This window comes from Chiloscyllium plagiosum, unplaced genomic scaffold (genome assembly GCF_037043375.1).
Source record: "Chiloscyllium plagiosum isolate Xiang-an unplaced genomic scaffold, Cpla_swu_hap1 HiC_scaffold_29, whole genome shotgun sequence".
Classification (NCBI taxonomy): Eukaryota; Metazoa; Chordata; class Chondrichthyes; order Orectolobiformes; family Hemiscylliidae; genus Chiloscyllium; species Chiloscyllium plagiosum.
Genome location: NW_028270167.1, coordinates 11596311 through 11619960, shown reverse-complemented (window position 1 = coordinate 11619960; position 23650 = coordinate 11596311). Strand labels below are relative to the sequence as shown.

At 41.9% G+C, this 23650-nt stretch overlaps 1 protein-coding gene across 2 annotated transcripts; it reads left to right on the top strand.

Annotated features, from left to right (window-relative positions):
* The first annotated feature begins 9199 nt into the window (after positions 1–9199).
* Positions 9200–22622, top strand: LOC122540630 (uncharacterized). 2 transcript variants are annotated; one of them, XM_043676603.2, is made up of 4 exons: positions 9200–9286; positions 13880–13945; positions 16439–16592; positions 21098–22622. In XM_043676603.2, the coding sequence occupies exons 2-4, from the start codon at positions 13903–13905 to the stop codon at positions 21552–21554; spliced, it is 654 nt and encodes a 217-aa protein (XP_043532538.1). In that variant the 5' UTR covers positions 9200–9286; positions 13880–13902; the 3' UTR covers positions 21555–22622. The 2 variants fall into 2 exon arrangements, with proteins under 2 accessions (XP_043532538.1, XP_087832502.1); XM_087976376.1 differs by lacking the exon at positions 9200–9286 and adding an exon at positions 12937–13025.
* The last annotated feature ends 1028 nt before the right edge of the window (positions 22623–23650 follow it).

The following is a 23650-nucleotide window of genomic DNA, read 5'->3' as shown; positions in this document are numbered from 1 at the left end:
CACTTGTTGATGATTCTTTTTGACATTTGCTGAATTTTAAAAAACAAGTTTTGCTTTGACTTTCATGATTTTACTTTGTAGCAAATTAGGTAGGGTGGGGATAAGGAGTTGAAAAACAGAAGAATTACCAGAATCTACTATTTCTCTCCTCACCCTGTCCTCACCAGCAAGTTGAGATCTGGAGAATTAGTTGCTGTCATGCATTTAATTTTTGATTCCAAGGACAGATCTGTTTAGAACAAACTTACAGCCAGATACAATTAACAACACTGATATCTGGATTTTCCATTTAATTTGATTGCATTTAGTCTGAAACATTAGAACAACATGAACTGATAGCATTCTTTCAACATTCAATGTTTGTTGCAGGTAAATATCAAAAGGTCAAAATTCTTTACCCTGCATCTTAATAAAAACTTCATTAAACTTAGAGACGGAAGGTTGGGAAATCAGTCACAATTCTAATCTGCAAGATTAAACTCAGGCAGGTATGAGACCTTTCAGGATTAATCAATAGCGTAAGGGAAATAGTTAAAACACAGCAGAGTTTTCTTTGATATACCTTGCCAAATAATTCTCCTACAATCAATAGACTTTCAATATTGAAGATTGCAATGGCCTTCGACAGAACTTTCCAAACTTGTGATCTCTAACAACCAAGAAGAAGGGCTTATGCCCGAAACATCGATTCTCCTGTTCCTTGGATGCTGCCTGACCTGCTGCGCTGTTCCAGCAACCCATTTTCATCTCTAACAACCGGATAATTAAGGAAAGTAGTTGCATTCCTGGAATCATAGAATCCCTACTTATGTCAACGTGATCCAGACTAATCAAACTTCTATCTCTAATCTCAACATTCATCATGTTCCTCTCCTCAGTGAACACTGATGCAAGGTAATCATTCAGAATCTCACCCATTCTCTCAGGTTCGACACACAGCCTTCTTTCATTATCCTTTAGTGGGCCAATCCTTTCTCTAGTTACCCGCTTACGTCTTATATAAGAATAAAATGCTTTGGGGTTTTCCTTAATTCTGCTTGCCAAAGCTATTTCATGACCCCTTTTAGCCCGCTTGATTCCTCTTCTGATATTCCTCCAGGGCCCGTTCTGTTCTAAGCTTCCTAGACATTATGTACGCATCCCTTTTCCTCTTGGCTAGTCGTACAATTTCTCCTGTCATCCATGGTTCACGAATCTTGCCCTTCCTATCCTTTGCCTTCAACGGGACATGCCTATCCTGCACTATCTTTAACCTATCTTTGAAAGCCTCCCACATATCAAATGTGGACTTCCCTTCAAATAGCTGTGTCCAATCCATATTTCCAAGCTCCTGCCTAATTTTGATATAATTGGCCTTGGCCCAGTTTAGTACTCTTCCCTTAGGACCATTCTCTTCTTTATCTACGAATATTCTAAAACTTAGAGAGTTGTGGTCACTGTTCCCAAAGAAGTTCCCCACCGCAACTTCTACCACCTGGCCTGGCTCATTCCCCAGTACCAGGTCCAATATGGCCCCTTCCCTCGTCGGACTATTGACATACTGCTCTAGAAAACTCTCCTGGATGCTCCTTACAAATTCTACCCCATCCGGACCTCTGACGCTAAGTGTATCCCAGTCAATGTTGGAAAAATTAAAATCTCCCATCACCACTACCCTATTGCCTCTACATCTTCCTATAATCTGTTTACCTATTTGTTCTTCTACCTCACACTCACTGTTGGGAGGTCTGTAATACAGCCCCAACAATGTAACTGCACCCTTCTTATTTCTCAGCTCACCCATAATGCCTCAGTACCCAAGACCTCCATAGTGTCCTCCTTTAGCACAGCCGTGATATCGTTCCTGACCAGCAATGCAACTCCACCCCCCCCCTTTTATTTCCCTTCCTGTTCTGTCTGAAGTGTCTATATCCTGGAACATTTAGTTGCCAATCATCGTGCCCTTCCTTCAACCAAGTCTCTGTGATTGCAATAATGTCATACTCCCAGGCACCAATCCAAGCCCTAAGTTCGTCTGCCTTACACACTATACTCCTTGCATTAAAGTAGATGCATTTCAGGCCACCATTTTTTTTGGCTCACCTGCTCTCTGCCGACTCTTTCCCTTATTAATGCTATCTTCACAATTCTTACAGTCTCCAGTCTCCACCTCACTGCCTACTTGTTTTCTCTTCTGGTTCCCAGCCCCCTGACACATTAGTTTAAAACCTCCCCAACAGCAGTAGCAAAAACTCTCCCAAGGACATGGGTTCCGGTCTGGTTCAGATGTAGACCATCCATTTTGTAATACCCCACCTTCCCCAGAACCGGTCCCAATGTCCAACAAATCTGAACCCCTCCCTCTTACACCATCCCTCAAGCCACGTGCTCATCCTGTCTATTTTTTTCATTTCTACGCTGGCTAGCACCTGGCACTGGTCGTGACCCTGAGATCACTACCTTTGAGCTCCTCCTCTTTAACTTCTCTCCTAGATCCCTGAATTCTTTTTTCAGGACCTCATCTTGTTTTCTACTTCTATCGTTGGTGCCTACATGCACCAAGACAACTGGCTGTTCACCCTCCCCTTTTAGAATGCTCTGCAGCCGATCGGTGACATCCCTGGCCCGAGCACCTGGGAGGCAACATACCATCCGGAAGTCCCGTTTTCGGCCACACAACTGCCTATCTACTCCCTTCACAATAGAATCCCCTATGACTATGGCCCTATGAGTCATCTTCCCGCCCTTCTGAATAGCAGTGCCTGCCACGGTGCCATAATCCTGGCAACTGCTGCCCTCCCCTGGTGAGCCATCTCCCCCAACAGTATTCAAAAGGTATACCTGTTTTGGAGGGAGATGACTGCAGGGGACACCTGCACTGCCTTCCTGCTCTTTCTCTGCCTTTTGGTCACCCATTCACTTTCTCCCTCAGCAATTCTAACCTGCGGTGTGACCATTTCACTAATTGGGCTATCCACGACCTGCTCAGCATCGCGGATGCTCCACAATGAGTCCATCCGCAGCTCCAAAGCCTTCATGCGGTCAAACAACAGCTGCAGCTGGACACACTTCCTGCAAGTGTAAGAGTCGGAACGTCAGGCACATTCCTAAGCTCCCACATCACGCAAGAGGCACATGCCTCGGGTCTGAGGTCCCCTGCCATTGTAAGCTTTGCTTTATATGAACTAACTAAAAACCAAACAATGCACTTAAATATAAGAAAAAGAAAGATAAAGAAAAAATACAAGCCTTACCTTACAGAGTCTTTTTCTTCCGGTTAGAGGAGGGTTGTAGGTCACGCAGAAGGGTTGTAGTACATTAAGGTTTAAAGCCACTGTACTCTTTACCTTTATGGGAAGAAGCATCTCAACCCATGAAGTTCTCCACAAGTTAGTCCTCTGCAGATGATAAAGCTCAGTGTCTGTTCTTGTCCCTTCCATCAAGTGGAGCTAATGAAGAGAAATTTCCTCTGATGTACACCAGAAGAACACTGTGTTTCTGCCAGTCCTGAGGTGTCATTGAGTCTGAATGTTCCCATTAAATTACTTAACTTGTCAAATTCATGTTGCCCAAAGGCAAAGAAACAAGAGACAACTCAATTGTAAAACAGAGCAATTTCCAAAGGGGTACTTGTGATAGACATAGGACAGATGTTAGAGGTAGTTTCTTTACTCAGAGAGTAGTAGGGGTGTGGAACACCCTGTCTGCAACAGTAGTAGACTCGCCAACTTTAAGGGCATTTAAATAGTCATTGGATAAACATATGGATGAAAATGGAATAGTGTATGATAGAAGGGCTTCAGATTGATTCCACAGCTTGGCGCAGCATCGAGGGCTGAAGGGTCTGTACTGCGCTGTGATGTTCGATGTAATTGCAGGAACTGAGCCTGTCTAGTAAACTGAAGCCTGAACAAAAATCAGGAAAACATATCATGTCAGATGTGAATTGCAATATCATAGAAAAGGGTAAATGTTCATGGTCATTAGATATACAGTTTACTAATTCAAACAACAAGACCTTTTGTTGTAGATTGGGCAAAACCAGTGTAGGTCTGCTGAGCTGTACTGAACCCCTGTATAACTGGATTTCATGCATATTGTGGATGGTAAAATTGTTACAAAATTCGGTATTAATCTCATTCAATAACTGCTGTAAGCACATTAAAAGATCTGCTTCCTGGTGTTTACAGTTCCCACATACCATGAGTTTGCCATGAGATTGTCTCTAGCGAGGCCACTGGTAAAAGTGGACTTCTTTTTCATCACCCACAGGATATGGGTGTCACTGGCTAGGATTTATTGCCCATCCCTAGTTACCTGGAGGGCAGGTAAGAGTCAACCATATTTCTATTGGTTAGGAGTCACATGTAGAGACTGGATAAGGACAGCAGTTTCCTTCCATAAAGGACATTCGGAAACCAGATGGAGTTTCCCCAAACAATCAACAACAGTTTCGTGATCATCATTCAACTCTTGATTGCAGACTTTTGTTAATTCAAATTCCACCAATTGCCATGGCAGGATTCAAACCTGGGTCCCCAGAACATTTCCCAGGTTTCCGGATTAATAGTCTAGCAATAATACCACTGGGCTATTGCCTTCCCATGCCTTTGAATGTTGTAACCTTTCAATTTATAGAACTTCCGCTATAGACTGTTATTAGAATGTTCTCATCTGCGTTGCATAGAAGAGCAGTTGCCCTTTACATCTACATAATATTCTGAAAACCTATTTTAGCTTTTGGTTCGTTACATCTGCTCGATTAACAGCAGAAGCCAATGTATTGGAAGCCAACTGTATTGGAAGATTGTTGGATACAGACTTTCAAACTGAGCCATGAGGTAATGACTTGCTGCTCGTGTTGAATCAGCGATCATAAAATAAAAATACCACCTTGTGGAGGTGGGAGTGTGGGGCTCTCAATCAGCTACAGGGAAAATCGAGGATGGAATTTCTATCATTTCTTATCGAGTTGCCCTCTCTGTCTCCTGTTGCTGTGGTTTCACTACGAGAGATCACCACAGAATAGAGACTTTGCCAGAGAAGAAAAGCCATAACCTTTGATTCTAACCCTCTGCTGAGTCCTCTCCACAGTCCATTGTGAGGAGGCATTCCATTCCCCTCAACTCAGTTGTTTCCCTTTGAAAAGCCTGAACTGGAGCTCTGTACCTCTTAGGAAGATCACACCTCCTTGCTGAATGGATTGAGTTCATTCAGAAATGGGACAGCTATTTTAAACAATCTGTTCAGAGCTGTTATTACACACCTCCGGAGTATTGAAGGTGAGACTGACCCAGATCACATAGCTCAGAGGTACAGACACTACCATTATACCACAAGAGCCCCCGAGCCAATGATCCGCAATCTGAAGGAAGTTAGAACAGTCCATTCAATCAATTGGCTGCTGGTGAGTAGTTGACTGAACTACAAACATTTTTTGGCTTTCTGACTTGTTTTAGACAGGTTATTATTTTTGATTTTATATGCTGTTTTGATTTGCTTTTTCTATTTTTATATTTCAGTTGTTTATAAAGCTTACTTTAATTCGGTCTCTCGCTGTGCCATAGAGGGAATCTGAATAAGTAACCCTTTGATGCTGAAGACAATCACTCCTGAACTTGATAAAAGCTAATGGAATAGACTGTGACAATTTCTCAATTCCATGCTCTGTACTCTACGCTGACCATTCTATTTCCTTTAGATACACTCACATGATGGTTGAAGACACATTACAGGACTTTGTGCCACACCAGTTAGTTGATGTCAGGCACAGGATTTAAATGCCTGTGTATTGTGTAGATTATGTAGAAGCTTTTGGAGAACCTGGATGCAAGCTAGGGTTTTGTAAGTGAATGGGATGTATCAGAGAGAGTTGTACTAATAATATCAATTGGTTTTGAAGGCCATTGTTGGGATGTGAGAGGAGGGTCGAGATTGCAAAGGAGTGAAGTGAGACAGAATCCAAGAAACCAAGGATTGCTTTTGCTCCCCAGAACAATCTTGGAGTAGTGTGCAGTGTTGGCAGAGAAGGGTGAGATAACTTGTGTTTAGTGCAGTCTGATTAAGGTCGGCTAAACCGTTGTCCTCACTAAAACTTGACAAAGTGGAGATGGAGGCTATCGCAGGGGAACAAGGAGGCTGCAGTGAAGGGTTTACTAGGGAACAAAAGATAACAGAGGTCTAAGTGAGGTAATGGCTCTTCTGTAGGATGTATTACTAACTGAACCATTCAGAGTGCCATTAAAAACTATTATAAAATGGTAAGAGTCCCTTTTGCCCATTATGTTCATGCCAGTCATCAAACACCTATTTACTCTAAGCTCATTTCCCAGCACTTGACCCATAACCATATATACTATGGCATTTCAAATAGTTATCTAAATACTTTTTAAATATTGCAATGGTTCCCTCCTCCATCATCTTTTTACGCAGTGAGTTCCTGAAACTCACCATCCCCTGAGTGAAAAAGTATGTCCTTAAATCCCCTCTAAATGCTCCTTACCTTAAAACTTTCACTTTGGTAATTGACCCCTTTACCAAGGAGAAATGTTTATTCCCAGTGACCCTATCTATGGCCCTCATAATCTTGTGTACCTCAATGAACCTGTCGGCCTTCTCAGCTCCAAGAAAAACAACCCCAGCTATGTCATTTCCCTTCACAGCTGAAACAATCAAGGCCATGCAACATCCTGGTGAACTTCCTCTGCACTCTCTCTGGTGCAATAACACATTTGCTATTGTGCAATGACCAGACCTGAACAAAATACTAGCTTACCTAACAGCCCAGATAGCTCAGTCAAATGCTGTTATACCTTACAGTCATAAACATGGTGTATTTTATAAAATGTGTTCCAGAATGTTAGAAATAATTTAAATGAATGTTTTATTTGCATCTATTAGAGAAATTTATGGCATACAGATTGTTGTTACTAACAACTGTGATAATCATCTTAAAGAAAATCTCTGTAAATTGAAGTTCATTGTGTTTATACTTTCAGCAATTCAATAAACAATTATAAATCTTATTGTACATGGCTCAGCATCCATATCATTATCAACTTCTTTAATTATTAAAATATTATTATGGACTAGCTGTTGAAATGTGACTTCAGCAGATGGAATTGAGTTTGGAGGTAATTTTAATCTAAACTCTTCCCAGAATTTGATAGAATCACTTGGCACTGCTTTTACAAACTGCCCGATTTTTATCTCCTCAAAATTCAGTGAAAAGTTAAACGGAGTGAGGCGTAACATCAGGGGTCCAACATAAAGCAGTTTCCCACCAGGCAGAATAAGTTAAAATGATCCCATAGCCTTCATTTTATTGGTACCAAGTACTTGTTTGTGACAGATATTTCAGAGATATGGGAAAAGAACAAAAGATTGGGACTCACTACTTTCAGAATGTTATGGATATTGGCAGGAAGAACACTGAAAGACAATACAAAATAGGGGGTACAATTCTCAAGGTGGTACAGGAGCAGAGAAACATGGGTGTATATACACACAAATCATTGAAGGCAGCAGAACAGGTAGAGAGAGCAATTAATAAAGCATGCAGTGTCCTTGGCTTAGAGTACAACAGCAAGAAGTAATGTTGAACTTGTACAGGACACTTGTTAGACCTCAGCTAGAGTAATGTATATAGTTCTTGGTACCACAGCAGTGCAATGATTTTAATGGATTGGAAACAGCCCAAAAATGATTTACAAGAAAGGTTTCAGTGATGAGGATAGATTGAAGATGTTGGGAACTGTTTTCCCAAAAGAGAAGAGGCTGAGAAGAGATCTGACAGAGGTTTACAAAATCATGAGCAGACTGGATAGAGTTGGTAAGAAGAAACTATTCCTGCTTGTATAAGGGACAAAAATGAGAGGGCATAGATTTTAAATGATTTCCAAAAGAAGCACCCAGTGAGTAGTTAGAATTTGGAGTGCACAACCTAGCAATATGGTGGAGGCAGGTTCAATTGAGGCATGCAAGAGGGACATTGAATGATTATTTAGATAAAAATAATGCACACAGGGTAAAGAGTAAAAACACAGGATTGTCACTGGGTAAGTGCTTTTTGGAAGAGCTGGTGCAGACATGATGGGTTGAATGACCTCTTTCTGCACAGTAAGACTTCTGTGATTCTTCTGTGATTTATCTTGTTAGACTGTTCTATCTTTATTATTGAGGAGTTTTGCAAATCAAACACTCTAACTATGGATTTAATTCTCTGGCTCAAGAATAGGCCACTTTATAGAGCCATAGAGATGTACAGCATGGAAACAGACTCTTTGGTCCAACTCATTCATGCCGAGCAGATATCCTAAATTAATCTAGCCCTATTTGCCAGCACTTAGCCGGCTCATCCTGTACACATACCACCCTCAACATGAAAATGTTGTCCCTTAGGTCCCTTTCCCCTCTCACCTTAAACCTATGGCCTCTAATTTTAGACTCCCTTACCCTGGGAAAACATCTTGTCTATTCACCCTATCCATGCTCCTCATGATTTTATAAACTTCTGTAAGGTCACCCCTCAGCCTCTGACACTCTAGGGAAAATAGCCACAGTGTATTCAGCCTCTCCCTATGATTCAAATCCTCCAACCATGGCAAAATCCTTGTAAATCTTTTCTGAACCCTGTCAAGTTTCACAGGACCTTTCCTATAGCTGGCAGACCAGAATTGAATGCAGTATTCCAAAAGTAGCCTAACCAATGTCCTGTACTGTCGCAACATGACCTCTCAACTCTGTATTCAGTTCACTGACCAATAAAGGCTAACATGCCAAATGCATTCTTCACTATCCTGTCTACTGGAGACTCCACTTTCAAGAAACTATGCACTTGCACCCAAAGGTCTTGTTGTTCAGCAACACTCCCCAGGACCTTACTATTAAGTGTATTAGTCCTGTTTTGATTTGCTTTCCCAAAATGCAGTGCCTCACATTTATCTAAATCAAACTCCATCTGCTACTCCTTGGCCCATTCGCCCATCTGTTTAAGGTTCCATTTTACTCAAGGTAACCTCCTTTGCTGTCCACTATACCTCCAATTTTGGTATCAATTGCAAATTCATTAACCATGCTTCCTATGTCAGACACAGATAGAATTGGCCATAGTGGTAGCTAGTTTATGGATTAGGTTAAACAGACATTGACAGGAAACTTTGTTCTGTTAATATTTGCTCAACACAAACATGTCAAGGTCAAAAATCTTGCTCCTTGATCTTATGATGACATCAAGTTAATAAATCTTAACATTTGTGGTTTACAAAGCGGGCATAATACAGTGAGCAAGACGACTAGCTTGAATCAGGTAAGGAATGCTTTTGTTTTAATGTTTCAAGAGCTTTAAAATGTAGTGCATGAAAACTACCAAAATTATAAGAATCTATTCTTCTTTGATAAGTTCAATGAAAAGCTCTGTTTTCTTTCATATCCAATTTTGTTCACATTTCCAAATGGCTCTGTGGTTAAATTACCAATGTGGTAGTGAGCAACAAAAGATTGGGAAAATGTCACCTTTAATATCTGGTTGAGTTGAGCTGAATTTATGCTGAAATATAAAAGGACAAGGTGCCAATCCACCAGATCACATTGATCCAAAACTGAATGCTTTCTTAAACAAGTAATGCAGCAAAATTTAAATTGTTAGCAAGTACAAGTAAAATGTTTTGATGATAGGCTTGAAATGAAGCAACCTTTAAACATTAATTATATTTCTCCGCATTCAGAATTAGTATCCAGCGAAGAACCAAATGACCTTTGCAATCAATTTAACATGATTATTGCAAAGATACATTTGGTGGAATAGGCTTGAGGGGCCAAATAGCCACGTTCCTATTTCTCGTATTTACCAAAGACTTTAATAGACTCAAACCTTCTGACTGTGGAGAAACTGACAAATATGCCTATGCGTGAAAGCTGACCCAGGAATAGAAACAAAGTTCTGACCTTGGGACTGGTTTATCGTTTTTTTTTTATTCATTCATGGGATGAGGATGTTACCGGTTAGGCCAGCATTTATTGCCCATCCCTAATTGCCCAGAGTGCAGTTAAGAATCAACCATGTTGCTGTGGGTCTGGAGTCACATGTAGGCCAGACCAGGTAAGGATGGCAGTTTCCTTCCCTAAAGGACATTAGTGAATCAGATGGTTTTTCCAGCAATTGACAATGAATTTATGGTCATCATTAGACTCTTACTTTCAGATTTTTATTGGATTCAATTCCATACCTGCTGTGTTGGGATTTGAGCTTGGGTCTCCCCAACATTATCTGGGTTTCTGGATTAGCCTTGTCATAGAATATGAAAATTTAATTGAGAACTGTTTTCTCCAAGAGGTGAAAAGGCAGCATTTTGTTGCTGTTGGGCACAATATTATTTGAAGAATGTTTGAAGGATTGAGGAATACGTACTCTTATTACCTTGAAATCAGCCTGTTAGAATTTCACAGGGTCCATCATCAAGGAACCAACATTCTAACCATCTTGTTCCATGCTTCTTTAGGACTCAGATTTCTCTACTGCTTCTTCCTTGAGTCTATGCTTGTGCACATCCAAGAGTGTTAGACTGTGCAGGAACCCTGAAGGATTGTCATATTAATTCAATACATCTAACAGCTTTTCAAAAACCTTTTTCATTCAAATCCATTGAACCACTAACTTTAGCACAGAGCGCAGTTTTCAAATTTTGTTTTCATACATTAATGTTCATGGGACAAAGGAAATGAGTGGATGAGATGATAAAATTGGTTAAGAGTGATATAACTGCAGAGATGGTTATTTGATACAATGACAAGGACAGGAGGTGTAGGACCTGGAAGTTCCCCTCTAAGTCACAAACTATCCTGACTTGGAACAAGATTGCCATTCTCTCACAATGGCTGGAACAAATTCCTCGCAGCTCTTCCCTTGCAGTGCTGTGGTTGTCTCTACCCCTCGAAGTAAGGGCTACAGCTGATCAAGAAAGCAGCTCACCACCGCTGTCACAAGGGCAATTAAAAAAAAAACAACAAAATGCTGGGCCCAGCCAGTGACACCCACATCCTGTGAATGAATTCTCAAAACATCTATTGTGTTGAGTAACCCACTTGCTTCACACAGAATCTAACAGCTAACAGAGAGAGAGGCTCCCACGTTATCAGTATAAGTTTGATTAAAACTCAGGTCCACACAGTATAGAAGTCAGCAATATTTACTCAATTTCAACTGAAGGAAATAGACAAAATGGATAAAAATAAGAAACATTCCAAAAAAAGTGCAAGAGTTCTGAAATGACTACTGTGTTTTATTGGCCTGTTCTTTTTTTAAAAGGTGTGGTGATTTCATTTGGAGCATGACATTTTCTATCAGACACGAGCAGCACAGGACACAGAATCATAGAGATGTACAGCACAAAAACAGACCCTTTGGTCCAGCTCATCCATGCCACTAGATATCCTAGCTAAATCTAGTCCCATTTGCCAGCATTTGGCCCACATCCTGCTAAACCCTTTCCTATTCATGTACCCATCCAGATGCCTTTTAAATGTTGCAATTGTACCAGCCTCCACCATTTCCTCTGGCAGCTCATTCCATACACACACCACCCTGTGTGTGAAACAGTTGCTCCTTAGATCCCTTTGAAATCTTTCCCCTCTCACTTTAAACCCCGCCATCTAGTTTTGGACTCCCCAACCCCGGGGGAGCGATCTTGTCCATTTACCCTACCTGAGCTCCTGACGGTCTTGTGGTATTACTGTTCTTGAGGGTGGACAATCTATCATCTCGAGCAAATCTGGTCCATATGTGACTCCAAACACAAAACAATGTGCATGGCCATTAATTTCCCTGAAATGGCCACAGACGCTGGGACCAGGGCATCAAGTGTGGATCCAGGAGCTTCAGCAAGAAAAGCTATAGTCAGTCAGGCGATGCTGACAAGCACATGGGCAACCCAATATCAATACATCACAGAATAAACACACATAATTTCACCACATCAGTGTCAGAGGAGGTACAGTTAATCCTCATCTTTTCATATGTAGCTTTAGATTAGCTGCCAACATCCTCTTTCTTTATGGGTATCTACAAGGCCAAATGGTCCACTGTTTTAGTGAACTAACAAACAATGGCCTAATAAGTAGAGCCTCCCCTCTTAAACAAGATGTAGTTTATTGCATGATAGCAACTAGCCACAAATATGAAAGGGGTCGTTCTAGACTGTGATACAGATGGTCGTTCGTGATGCAGTGGTAATGTCCCTATTTCTAAACCAGGAAGCCCAGGTTCAAGTTCCAACAGCTCTAGAGATGTGTGATAACATCTCAGAACAGGTGAATTAGAAAAAAATGATGACAATGAAACAGGTCATTATCAGGTATGAGAGGGGTTTTTACAGAGTTATCATAGACTATGATAAGGGGAACATTGAAAGGAAAGAGGATACAGTGTAAACTATTTAAGACTCAGATGAGAAGAAATTTCTTCACCCACAGAGTGGTGAGCCTATGGAATTCATTACCACAGAAAGCAATTGAGACCAAATCATTGTATGATTTCAGGAGTTGGATACAGCATTTGGGGCTAAATGGATCAAAGGATCTAGGACAAAATGGGTTGAGTTGGATGATTGTCATGATCATAATGAATGGTGGAGCGGGCCTGAAGGGGTTGAATGGCCTACTCCTGCCCTATTTTCTGTATCTATGTCATTCCATCTATTACATTCTTTGTAAGATATTTTGAATTGAGACTTTGATGGAGGGTGACAGTAAGGTTAAAAAAATTAAATTCAGAATTGGGGGCTAGTTCTATAAGGTTGGATATACTGATATCCAATATCTGATGTATTCTGATTGGAGGAAGAAGAAATGACTTGGGGAAAGAGGAAGTCCCACAGTTTGATGGACTTGGAAGTGATTGCCTGAAAAGAGAAAAGGGTGAATAGAAAAGGCATTATTAAAGTTTGGTGACAACAGACCTGCCCAACAATTGGCCCAAGGGCAAGAATGTGAACTGTCCAGGGGCACAACCTGACCCAAGGAGGTTTGTTCATGGCATGTGGTAACAACAGGTAAGGGAGTAGATTTGAAAACATGTTTATAGCTTGTTCAATGGCAGGCCCACATCATTTCCTGAGAATAAGCCAATCAGCAGCAAACATGGGAGAGAAAGAGTCTGTTGGAAGATTTTCTCCAGTTCCCACAAGGTCCATTCTCTCTCCATGTGTGACCGTGCTCCTGCCCTCCAGCAACTGCCAGACCCAGGAGGAGCACAAGATGGTGGCAATGGCTGGGAATGTTACCTGTGCACAGCGATGCCAACTACAGTGTTAGGCAGGGTAGAGTGAAACATCCACAGCAGGAAACTATTCCGTCCTGGCAGATCTAAGGGGAGGGTGTGAGGGGATACACTCATGAATTGGACAGACAAAAAGAGAAAGGTCGTAGGTGTGTGTGCAAATGAGAGAGAGAGAGGCTGTTCGAAGGAGAGACAAAGTGTGTGAGAGAAAGTGAGTGTGAGAGAGGGTGTGCGTGCATGGTTGAAGGAAAGGGAAAAACGTTGCACTTGTGAGGGTGAGAGAATTTGAGGAGAGAGTGTGGAAGATAGAAAGTGAGATGGTGCAAGAGAAAGTGTGAGAGAGTATGTGTGACAGAGAGGGTGTGTCCTTCTCTCTCAGTGTGCAAAGATTGGAAGAATAGAATGTCAGGGGAAGATATCGATGGATTTAACTACCCAGAATCTAGGAACACCTTATCATCTATCAGGCTCCAATGGTTGCTTTTGTCACTTAACAGACCTAACAATAGATTTCATTAGTAATTTAATGTTATGTTTATTTTACATAATTTGTAATTATTCCTCTCTTCTTTATATCATTCTAAATGTATGATTACATTCATTCATCCAGCTCTCTATTAATTGCAGAGTTTTGAGAACTTGACACCACCATGAAGATTCTCGCAGTTGCTTCAGTGCTCTTTATCATCAAAGGTATATAATAAAAATCCTTCACACTACTCAAAACTCAACTAATAGTGAAAACAAAACTATAACGTACAGCAATATTCTATACTGATGGATTTTCAGTTTGTAGATTCTGCGGAGCTTGTATTCTGTAAGTTATAATGTATGCAATGGAGTGAGGGGTCTTATTGCTGGGATCAAATATTCATAGAGTAGAATTGTACAGTCATACAGTTTGGAAATCGCCCCAGTGCATGCCAACCATAATCTCAAACTAAACGGTCTGTGCTTGGCCCATATGCTCCAAACATTTCTTATTCATGTACTCATCTAAATATCTTTTAAACATTGTAACTGTACCCTTACCCATTGCTTCCGCTGGTAGTTCATTCTACACATGAACCAGTCTCTGTGTAAAAAAATTGCCCCTCATTTCCTTTTTTAAACCTTTCTCCTCTCACCTTAAAAATCTGCCCCGTAGTCTTGAAATCTCTCATCCTAGGGAAAAGGCACCTTCCATTCACCTTATCTACACCCCTCACGATGTTATAAACCTCTATAAGGTCACCTGTCAACCTTCTTTGTTCCAGTGAAAAAAAGTCCCAGCCTATCCAGCCCTGGCAACATTCCTGGCAACATATTGATAAATCTCTTCTGAACCCTCTCCAGTTTAATAATATCCTTCCTATAACTGGGTGACCACAACTGGACACAGTGTTTCAGAAGAGGCCTCACCAATGTCTTGTACAATCTCAACATGATGTCCCAACTACTATACTCAACGGTCTGAGCAATGAAGGCAGGCATGCTAAACGCCTTCGTAGCCACTCTATTTATATCCATATCTTCACTCTGGGTCATTGTTCAGTAAACCCAGCTCAGCATGGAATGTTCCAGATTTAAAATGTAGCTTCCTCTAACCCGCACCCATGGGTTTCACCAAGTGAAGAACATTAGTACAAGTGAATGGAACACACTTCCTAACAGGCTGTGACTTCCATTGAGGCTATGACTTCAACTGCAATGATAAAAGGGATGAGTTCAATGGCTGATCTTTCTGTAGAAGGAACTGAAGTTGAACTAAGTTTGGGCCTGGCACAACACACCTCTGGCACCTCTGATCAAATCAGTTCGAAGTGGTCACATTAGGATCAGAAGCACCAAGGTCACCCATTATGTGACCCAGTCAGACTGGAATTAGATTGTCCATTCTAGTTGTCACCAGAATGCAGACCATGGATCCAGTTAATACAGTAAAATTGCTTGATGTCTTTAAATATAAGCAATCATAATACAGTGATAATTACAATACAGCACAGTGTTTTATTAAAATTAGGGTTAATTTGTGAAGTTGTCCATAATTAAAGCAAAATCTCTTTGATATGAGTCTTCAGTTCTCCTTTACTGAAGGCTATCTTCAGAATAAATTGCCATGAGATTAATATTGGCACTGATATGAGGAACTGATTACAGCCTTGTGATTTAAATGAGACTTGAGACTGCTATCTTGGTTGATCTGATGGTGTCAAGACCTCAGGTCACTTTCTATAAGAAAAGCTCCAAGCTTTCCCAGGCCAACATTCCTGTGTCAACATGATCATCTGTCTTCATTCTTTCTGCTCATTTTTGGGATCTTGCTGTGTGCAGGATGGCTGATTCCAAGTAATAAGTTGTGTGTGGAGCATTTAGAAATGTGGACAAGCTCATTTATTCAGATAAGTGTTGGAAATATCTGAATAACAGTTTGGCACACAACACTTGTTCTGACCAATCTGTTTTACCAATATTTAACTATATTTCCTTATTTTTCTATTTTGTACCTACGATTTTGTACCTAGTACGTTTGTACTTAAGATGGCACTGGGAATGGCAACATTGTAAAAGAGAATGAGTCGTCATGGTGGCTCAATGGTTAGCACTGCTGCCTCACAGCACCAGAGACCCGGGTTCAATTCTACCCTTAGGCGACTGCCTGTGTGGAGTTTGCACATTCTCCCAGTGTCTGCATGGGTTTCCTCTGGGTGCTCTGGTTTCCTCCTGCAGTCCAAAGATGTGCAGGGAAGGTGGATTGGCCATGGGAAATTGCCCTCAGTGCTCAGGGATGTGTAGACTAGGTGGAACAAGCAGGGTTACAGGGATTGGGTAAGGAGGTGGGCCAAGGTGGGATGCCCTTTGAAGGGTTGGCATGGGCTGAATGGCCAGCTTCCACACGATCGAGATTCTATGATTGTACACTTTTCACTGTACTCCTGTATTTGAGTAATTCTAATTCTGTTGCCAGAAGTGCAAGAACCTCTTGTTGGATTTGTGGCCTGGTATTGTGTTTATCGACATGGCGCAAGAACATTTCCCAAATTGTAGGCATCCATCAACCTATATTGCATTGAGGACAATTCCTGTCTGGAGAGGGCACTGAGGAGAAATGCATACATTAATAATAGCGTTACACTGGTAGCTATTCACATAATCTTTACAATATTAACCATACTAAGTAGTCTTTCTTTCTATGTTCCTGCCCAGGAACTCAGGGTGGTGTTATCCCACAGGATGAATCCAAATCGAACAAATCTGTACACACGCAACAATCCATTGATTACTTGTTAAAACAAGGGACTGACATAACCAGAGCTGTTTCTGATATTCTGTCACAGACTGAGATGAGTAAATTCGCAAAGTGAGTATTTAGCTACTAGCATTTTTAATTATGAAGAAACTATCTTCAGCTGATGATTCTATTTCTTTCTTCACTGTTAAGTTACTTTTTTGGCCATGATTTTAATCGCATGTCCCAATATCTTCTAACATGTTACAGTATCAAATGTTGTTTGAGCGTCATCCTGTGAACCAGTTTGTGATGTTTTACCAATTTAAAGTCAGTGTATCAATAGAAGTTACCCTATTGTTGTAACAGTAATCTAAAACAGGAATGTACGCAAGAGGGCTGATTCCCCAATCATGAGGGTTGCAAAGCAGGAGTTACAAAATGCACTGTAGCAACTTATCAAGGCTTCTTTGAAACTTGCAAACTCTACCATTTAGAAGGACAAAGTCAACTGATACATGGGAAAACCATCACAGGCAAGTTCCCCTCCAAGTCAGACAGCAACATGACTTTGAAATATATTGCTGTTCCTTAATTGTCACTGGGTCAAAATCCTGTCAGTCCTCCATAATAGCACTTTGGATGTCCCTACATTCTAAAGACTGCAACGTTCAAGAAGACCGCTCATTATCATCTTCTCAAGTCAAGCTCAGAATGGATAATTATTGCACTCTGATCACTCGCCAAAGTGTTATGACGAAGAGGGAACCCTTACCTTATTTACCTTATTAAAAAAAGTAATCTTCCAGGCTAAGCCTGAATCAGCCTATTTGCAGTGATTAGAGTGGACTAGATTGAGTGAAGAGTAAATCGCTACTTCACCTGGAAGGTGTAACTGGGACCTTGGGTACTGAGGAGAGAGGAAGTGCACAGGCAGATGTTACACTTTCTATGATTGTGGGGCTCTGAGGAGATGTTGCAAATGAAAGAGGAAAGGACCAAGATGTCCTGGAAAGCACAGTCCCTGCGAAGCCTGACAAGGGAGTGGTGGGGAATATGTGTCTGGTGATAGCATCCCGCTGGAGGTGGCAGAAATGGTGGCTAGTGATCCTCTGGCTGTGGATCAGGGTGGCACGGTGGCTTGGGGCAACATGGTGGCTCAGTGGTTTGCACCGCTGCCTCACAGTGCCAGGGACCTGGGTACAATTCCAACCTCAGGCGACTGTGTGGAGTTTGGACATTCTCCCGTGTCTGCATGGGTTTCCTCCAGGTGCTCTGGTTTCCTCCCACAATCCAAAAGATGTGCAGGTCAGGTGAATTGGCCATGGGAAATTGACCATAGTGTTCAGGAAAGTGTAGACTAGGTCCATTAGTCAGCAGTAAGTATAGGACAATAGGGCAGGGTAATGAGTCTAGGTGGATACTGTTTGGAGGATTGGTGTGGACTTCTTGGGCTGAAGGGCCTGTTTCCACACTGTAGAGATTCTATGATTCTATATGCACCCAAGAAGAGGATACTGGTGGGATGACAGCTGAGGACCAGGGACACTATCGCAGTTAGGGGATGGAAGAAAGGGGGTGAGGGCTGAAGTGTGGGAGTTGTGTTGGACCCAGCTAAGGGCCCTGTCAACTACGGTGGTGGGGAGCTCTTGGTTGAGGGGGAAGCTGGGCATTTTAGAGGTGCCCCTTGTAGAAGTCGGCATCATTGAACAGATGGAGAAACTGGGAGAATACAATAAGAGTACTTACAGGAAGGAGGGTGTGAGAATGTATGGTTGAGGTAACTGTGGGAGTCAGTGAGCTTGTAATGGATATTGGTGTCAAAGTGTGGCACTGGAAAAGCATATCAGGTTAGGCAGCATCCAAGGAGTAGGAGAGTTGATGTTTTGGCATAAATGCTTCATCAGGAATGTGAGGCGGGGTGGGGGGGGGGGGGGGGGGAGGGGGGGTGGTTGAAGGGGGGGAGATAGCGGTCTGAGAGATAAATAAGAGGGTGTAGGTAGGGGTGGGGGTGAGGGGGGAGGTAGCTGGGAAGGTGATGGGTGGATGCAGATGGAAGGTGGTTGTGATAGGTTGGAGGGGAGGAGAGCCCATTTAACAGAATTGGAAACACAGATGCCAAAGAAACAAAGGTGAGATAACTCCACAGAGGCCAGTACCCCATCACCAAGACCCCCTTTATTTTCATAGGGAGAGTCCTTTTCACTGATCCAATTCCCTAAGAGCCAGCTGTCTGAGTTGGGTCAGTGATATCTGACACTCCAGTTCTTAATCCGATAGCCAGAGCTCCCTGATTGGACCAGATTAATAGCCGCAGTCAGAGAACTCATATTCTATGTGGTCCATCTGGCTGACCTTATTCCAGTCACTACAGAACGGAGGAGTCAGAGACAGATAGGGTGAAGGGGAGAGTAAGATGGAAACTGGAAGTGAAACTGATAAGTTTTTCCAATTCCGGAAAAGCGTGGGAAGCAGCACCGATGATGCCATTGATGCACCAAAGAAAGAGATACAGGGAAGGACCCAGTAGGATTGGAACAAGGAATGTTCCACGTATCCCACAAAGTGATAGGCATAGCTGGGGCAATGAGGGTTCCTATGGCAACGTCTTTGACCTGAAGCACATGAGAGGAGTTAAAGGAGAAGTTATTTAAAGTGAGGATGAGCTTGGCCAGGCAGAGGAGAATGGGTGTGAATGAGGATGGTTAAGCTCTTGTTCCATGAAGAAGTGGAGAGCCCTGAGACCACCCTGGTGGGAGATGGATTTGTAAAGGGAATTGCAGGTCCATGGTGAAGACGAGGCAGTGGGAGCCCCCAAACCAGAAATTCTGAAATTGATGCCAAGCGTTTTATAAAAATATTTTTGGGGCTGTTATTTTGAACTGATGGGTGTGACTGAGAGTGTTCCTGCTGTTTCATAGCAAGAGCCGAGGATTTGTTGAACTGACTATGTATGAAAATTCCAACATGTTTGGAGCATGCAGCGGTAGTGCATCACAGTCCGCTTTTGAAATTACCAGATCATGATCAAACTGGCTGACCTGATGTGCACATTGCATTCTCAGAGTGCATTAGGCCGCAGAGACACTTGCTCTGATCATTCAAAGACACAGGAGAGTTTGGCTAAAAGTGTGAGGGTCAGATTAAGTAATGCAGCCTTCTTCTCAGGCCTATGGTGTTGTTTCCCTTCTTCTGGCTATGGCTGGGAAGGCAACACCTCTCATACGTGTGAATGCAGAACATTGGAAAGGGAAAGATGGAGTCCACCTTATTCGCAGCTTGCTCATCGTGTCATGTAACAAGATGAGAGTGAACTGGGAGTTGAGAAAAGGTGAATCAGAGGAACCTAATGCCAGCCTTAGTATGCTCAGTGAAAGTGGACCCTACAGGCATGCAGATGGTCCCATGGTGTGGAAGACAATTTTCTCCAGCGAGCTCAGAAGATACAAGCATCCAGGTTCTCCATTGCTCCCATCAGTTATGGGCCATCTTGGTGATGGTGTCTGAAGGTGTATCCACTGACATTAGCCGCCCATGTGAGATTAGGAAACTGGGTTGTTGACTGGTGGTCTGTATCTGAAACACCTGGTCAGCGAATCCAAACACTCTATACAGTCAACACAGGAATTCTTGGACATCATCAGAAATATACACATAGACAAAGAAAAAACCATGATATCATTCGACGTGACGGCACTGTTCACTTCGATTGACAAAACCCTAGCCAGAGATACAATAGCCAACCTACTGGACATACAGAACAGAAAACAGGACGCTGAACCTATCAACAAAGACGGCATACTTAAACTACTGGACTTGTGCCTCACAACACACTTCACATTCAACAACCAGATATACGAACAAATCAACGGCACACCCATGGGATCACCAATCTCGGGACTCATAGCAGAGGCAGTTATGCAAAGGTTAGAACAAACAGTCCTACCACAAATTCAACCCAAACTCTGGGTCAGATATGTCGATGACACGTTTGTAATCATTAAAAACACGGAAATAGAAAAAACACACCGGATCATCAACGCCACACTCACAGGAATCCGATTCACGAGAGAAGAAGAAAAGGACAACCAACTCCCATTCCTAAAAAGTCAGATACAGATTAGGAAACTTCTTATTGTACTGCCGCCAGGTCCTTAGGGCATGACCCTATGCAGCAGAAGCATCACCATTCTTCCTGTTGACCCCTACCACCAAGGTCTCCAGCCTCTCTCTTCTAGTTCTCTATCCGTGTAGCTCTCACTCAAAGCCAATGTCAGTACAAGGCATCCTTCAGCAACTGGCAGTTCCTGGTGGGTCTATGGCCCCTGTGCCCAAAAAATGGGATTAGAACTATTCCATTATTATTCTCTTGTATATTTACACCAAGAAAAGAGTGAGGAAGAAAAATATTTGAAAAGTAGCTTTAGAAAATCAAATTGAATTACCAAATTTAAAGGGAGACTTGTTGCATGCTTGAGACAGCATTCAGTGGAAGAATACAGGAGGAGGGTAGGAGGTGTCTTGTGTGGAGTTTAAGTACCAGAATAACTGTGTGGGTCTTAATGCACTGTTTGTGGTCTGCATGTTCTATACATGTCTATGTGAAACTGAGAACTTTATGTTTTTTTTCTATAAAGGTCAAATTTAGAAGGTGTTACGACATTTCTCAAAATTTTGGTTGAATATTCATCAGTGGAACTATTCCCATGGTTAACGAACATCAAGTGGAAAGGGGAGGATGCCTATTTTCTTCTGTTAGAGCAGGCCAGTTTGATCTATGACAGGATGGAGCAGGCAACAAAAGAATTATATGAGGCAGTTGACAATGAAACAATATCCTCCATTCATGAGGAATTGGAACAGCTTTCAGAAAGCCTCAATGTTAACCGTGAGAATCTGATTAATGGTTTGGATTCGATATATGAGGGCGCCACCCACCGGGTGGAAGAAATTTACAACATAACCACTCCTACCTCTGGAAACTTCACTCAATTCACTCAAGGGATGAAGGAATATTTTACATCTGTGGTTGACGTGGTAAACGAAGGCATGATAAAATTCTTGAAATCGCAGCGATTGAAAAAAAAAGCTTAATGGTTTCTGACTCCAATGAGGTTCACTGGGCACAGAGAATACTTAATTAAATTTCCAACCAATCATAATAGTTAAATAATTATGCTTTCTTTATTTTAAATCCAACAACATATTTCTGTGAATGACCAACCCTGTATGTATTACCTGTTGACTTGACGTATTTCTTCTGCAGAGAATTATCTTCACTGTGTATTTGAAGGAGAAGGAAAGATGGGGAGGCTAGACAGTGTCTTTTCTGGAGTTGTGCTGTCTCTATTAACTCTACGATGTTTGAACTGAGATAATCCACTGAAAAAGTCTTATGATGCTGCATTTCCTCCCAAACACTGTCACTTCAGTTCAGTTAAGTCAAAAGAAAATGTAAATCTGGACCGAATAACCATTTATCAGAAGCATTGCAGCACTTCACCCAAATTGCTTTGACAGCATCTTCTAAATCTGCAATCTCTACCATCCAGAATTGAATAAATTGAGAGAAATTGATTTGTGCACGCAGTTGGGATTATTTTAGAATGGCACCATATATCTGCAGGGCCTGCTTCTGTGCTATTATTGTTCTCTATTGTATTCTATGTTCTATGTAGAAGGACAAAGGTCACAGATAAATGGGAACGTCAAGTTTCCCTCCAAGCTACTCATCGTCCTGACTTGGCAAGATATCACTGTACAATATTGCTGTGTCCAAATCTTGAAAGTCCCTCCTTATTATCATTGCGGGAATCCTCTACTTCAAGGATTGTAGCAGTTCCAAGACAGCATCTCAGCACCACTTTCTCAAGGGTAATTAGGGATGGGCAATAAATGCTGGACTAGGCAATGACACACACATGCAGTGATTGAAATTTTAAAAAGTGGCTAACAAATAAACTACTAACAATTAATAATGTTAGAGCAGTATTTTACATACAACATGCTATGTCACTGTTTTAGTAACTGCATTTATATGTTCACCAATAGGTGTGCAGAATTGCTTTAAAGTCATCAAATGTTGCAAATGAATATTGAATGATTTTGGTAGTCTATGTACTGCTTTAATTGTAGTACCCAATAAAAATATGAGAAACAAGAGTCATTTGTCCTGAGCTATTGATTAAAAACATGTACTCAATGATCCCTGCGTACTGCATCTGTAAATGCCTTCTCTGAGATATGATCAAGGTTCTCAGAATTGTCAGACTGGGCTGGTGAAAACTCAGATTCAGAAACTGTGATTTTTTTTGCTGCATCACTGATGCCTCTTCCACCTTCACCATTCACGCCTCAACTCATGTGCTGCTGAAAATCTCTCATCCTTAGTTGCTCCAATGCTCTCTTGGCTGGGACTCACCTTCTCCAGTAAATTTGAGCTGCTTAGAGTCATAGAGTCATAGAGTCATAGAGATGTACAGCATGGAAACAGACCCTTCGGTCTAACCTGTCCAGGTATCCCAACCCAATCCAGCCCCACCTGCCAGCACCCGGCCCATATCCCTCCAAACCCTTCCTATTCAAATACCCATCCAAATGCCTCTTAAATGTTGCAATTGTACCAGCTTCCTCCACTTCCTCTGGCAGCTCATTCTATACACGTACCACCCTCTGTGTGAAAAAGTTGCCTCATAAGTCTCTTTTATATCTTTCCCCTCTCACCCTAAACCTATGCCCTCTTGTTATGGACTCCCTGACCCCAGGGAAAAGACTTTGCCTAGTTACCCATGTCCTTCATAATTTTGTAAACCTCTATCAGGTCACCCCTCAGCCTCCGACGCTCCAGGGAAAACAGCCCCATCCTGTTCAGCCTCTTCCTATTGCTCAAATCCTCCAACCCTGGCAACATCCTTGTAAATCTTTTCTGAACCCTTTCAAGTTTCACAACATCTTTCCGATAGGAAGGAGACCAGAATTGCACCAATATTCCAACAGTGGCCTAACCAATGTCCTGTATAGCCGCAACATGACCTTCCAACTCCTGTACTCAATACTCTGACCGATAAAGGAAAGCATATCAAACGTCTTCTTCACTATCCTATCTACCCGCGCTTGTATTCTAAATAGCAATTCCTATTCTGACATCACCCCTATCTTTGCTGATTCTTATTTGATTCAATTTTTACATC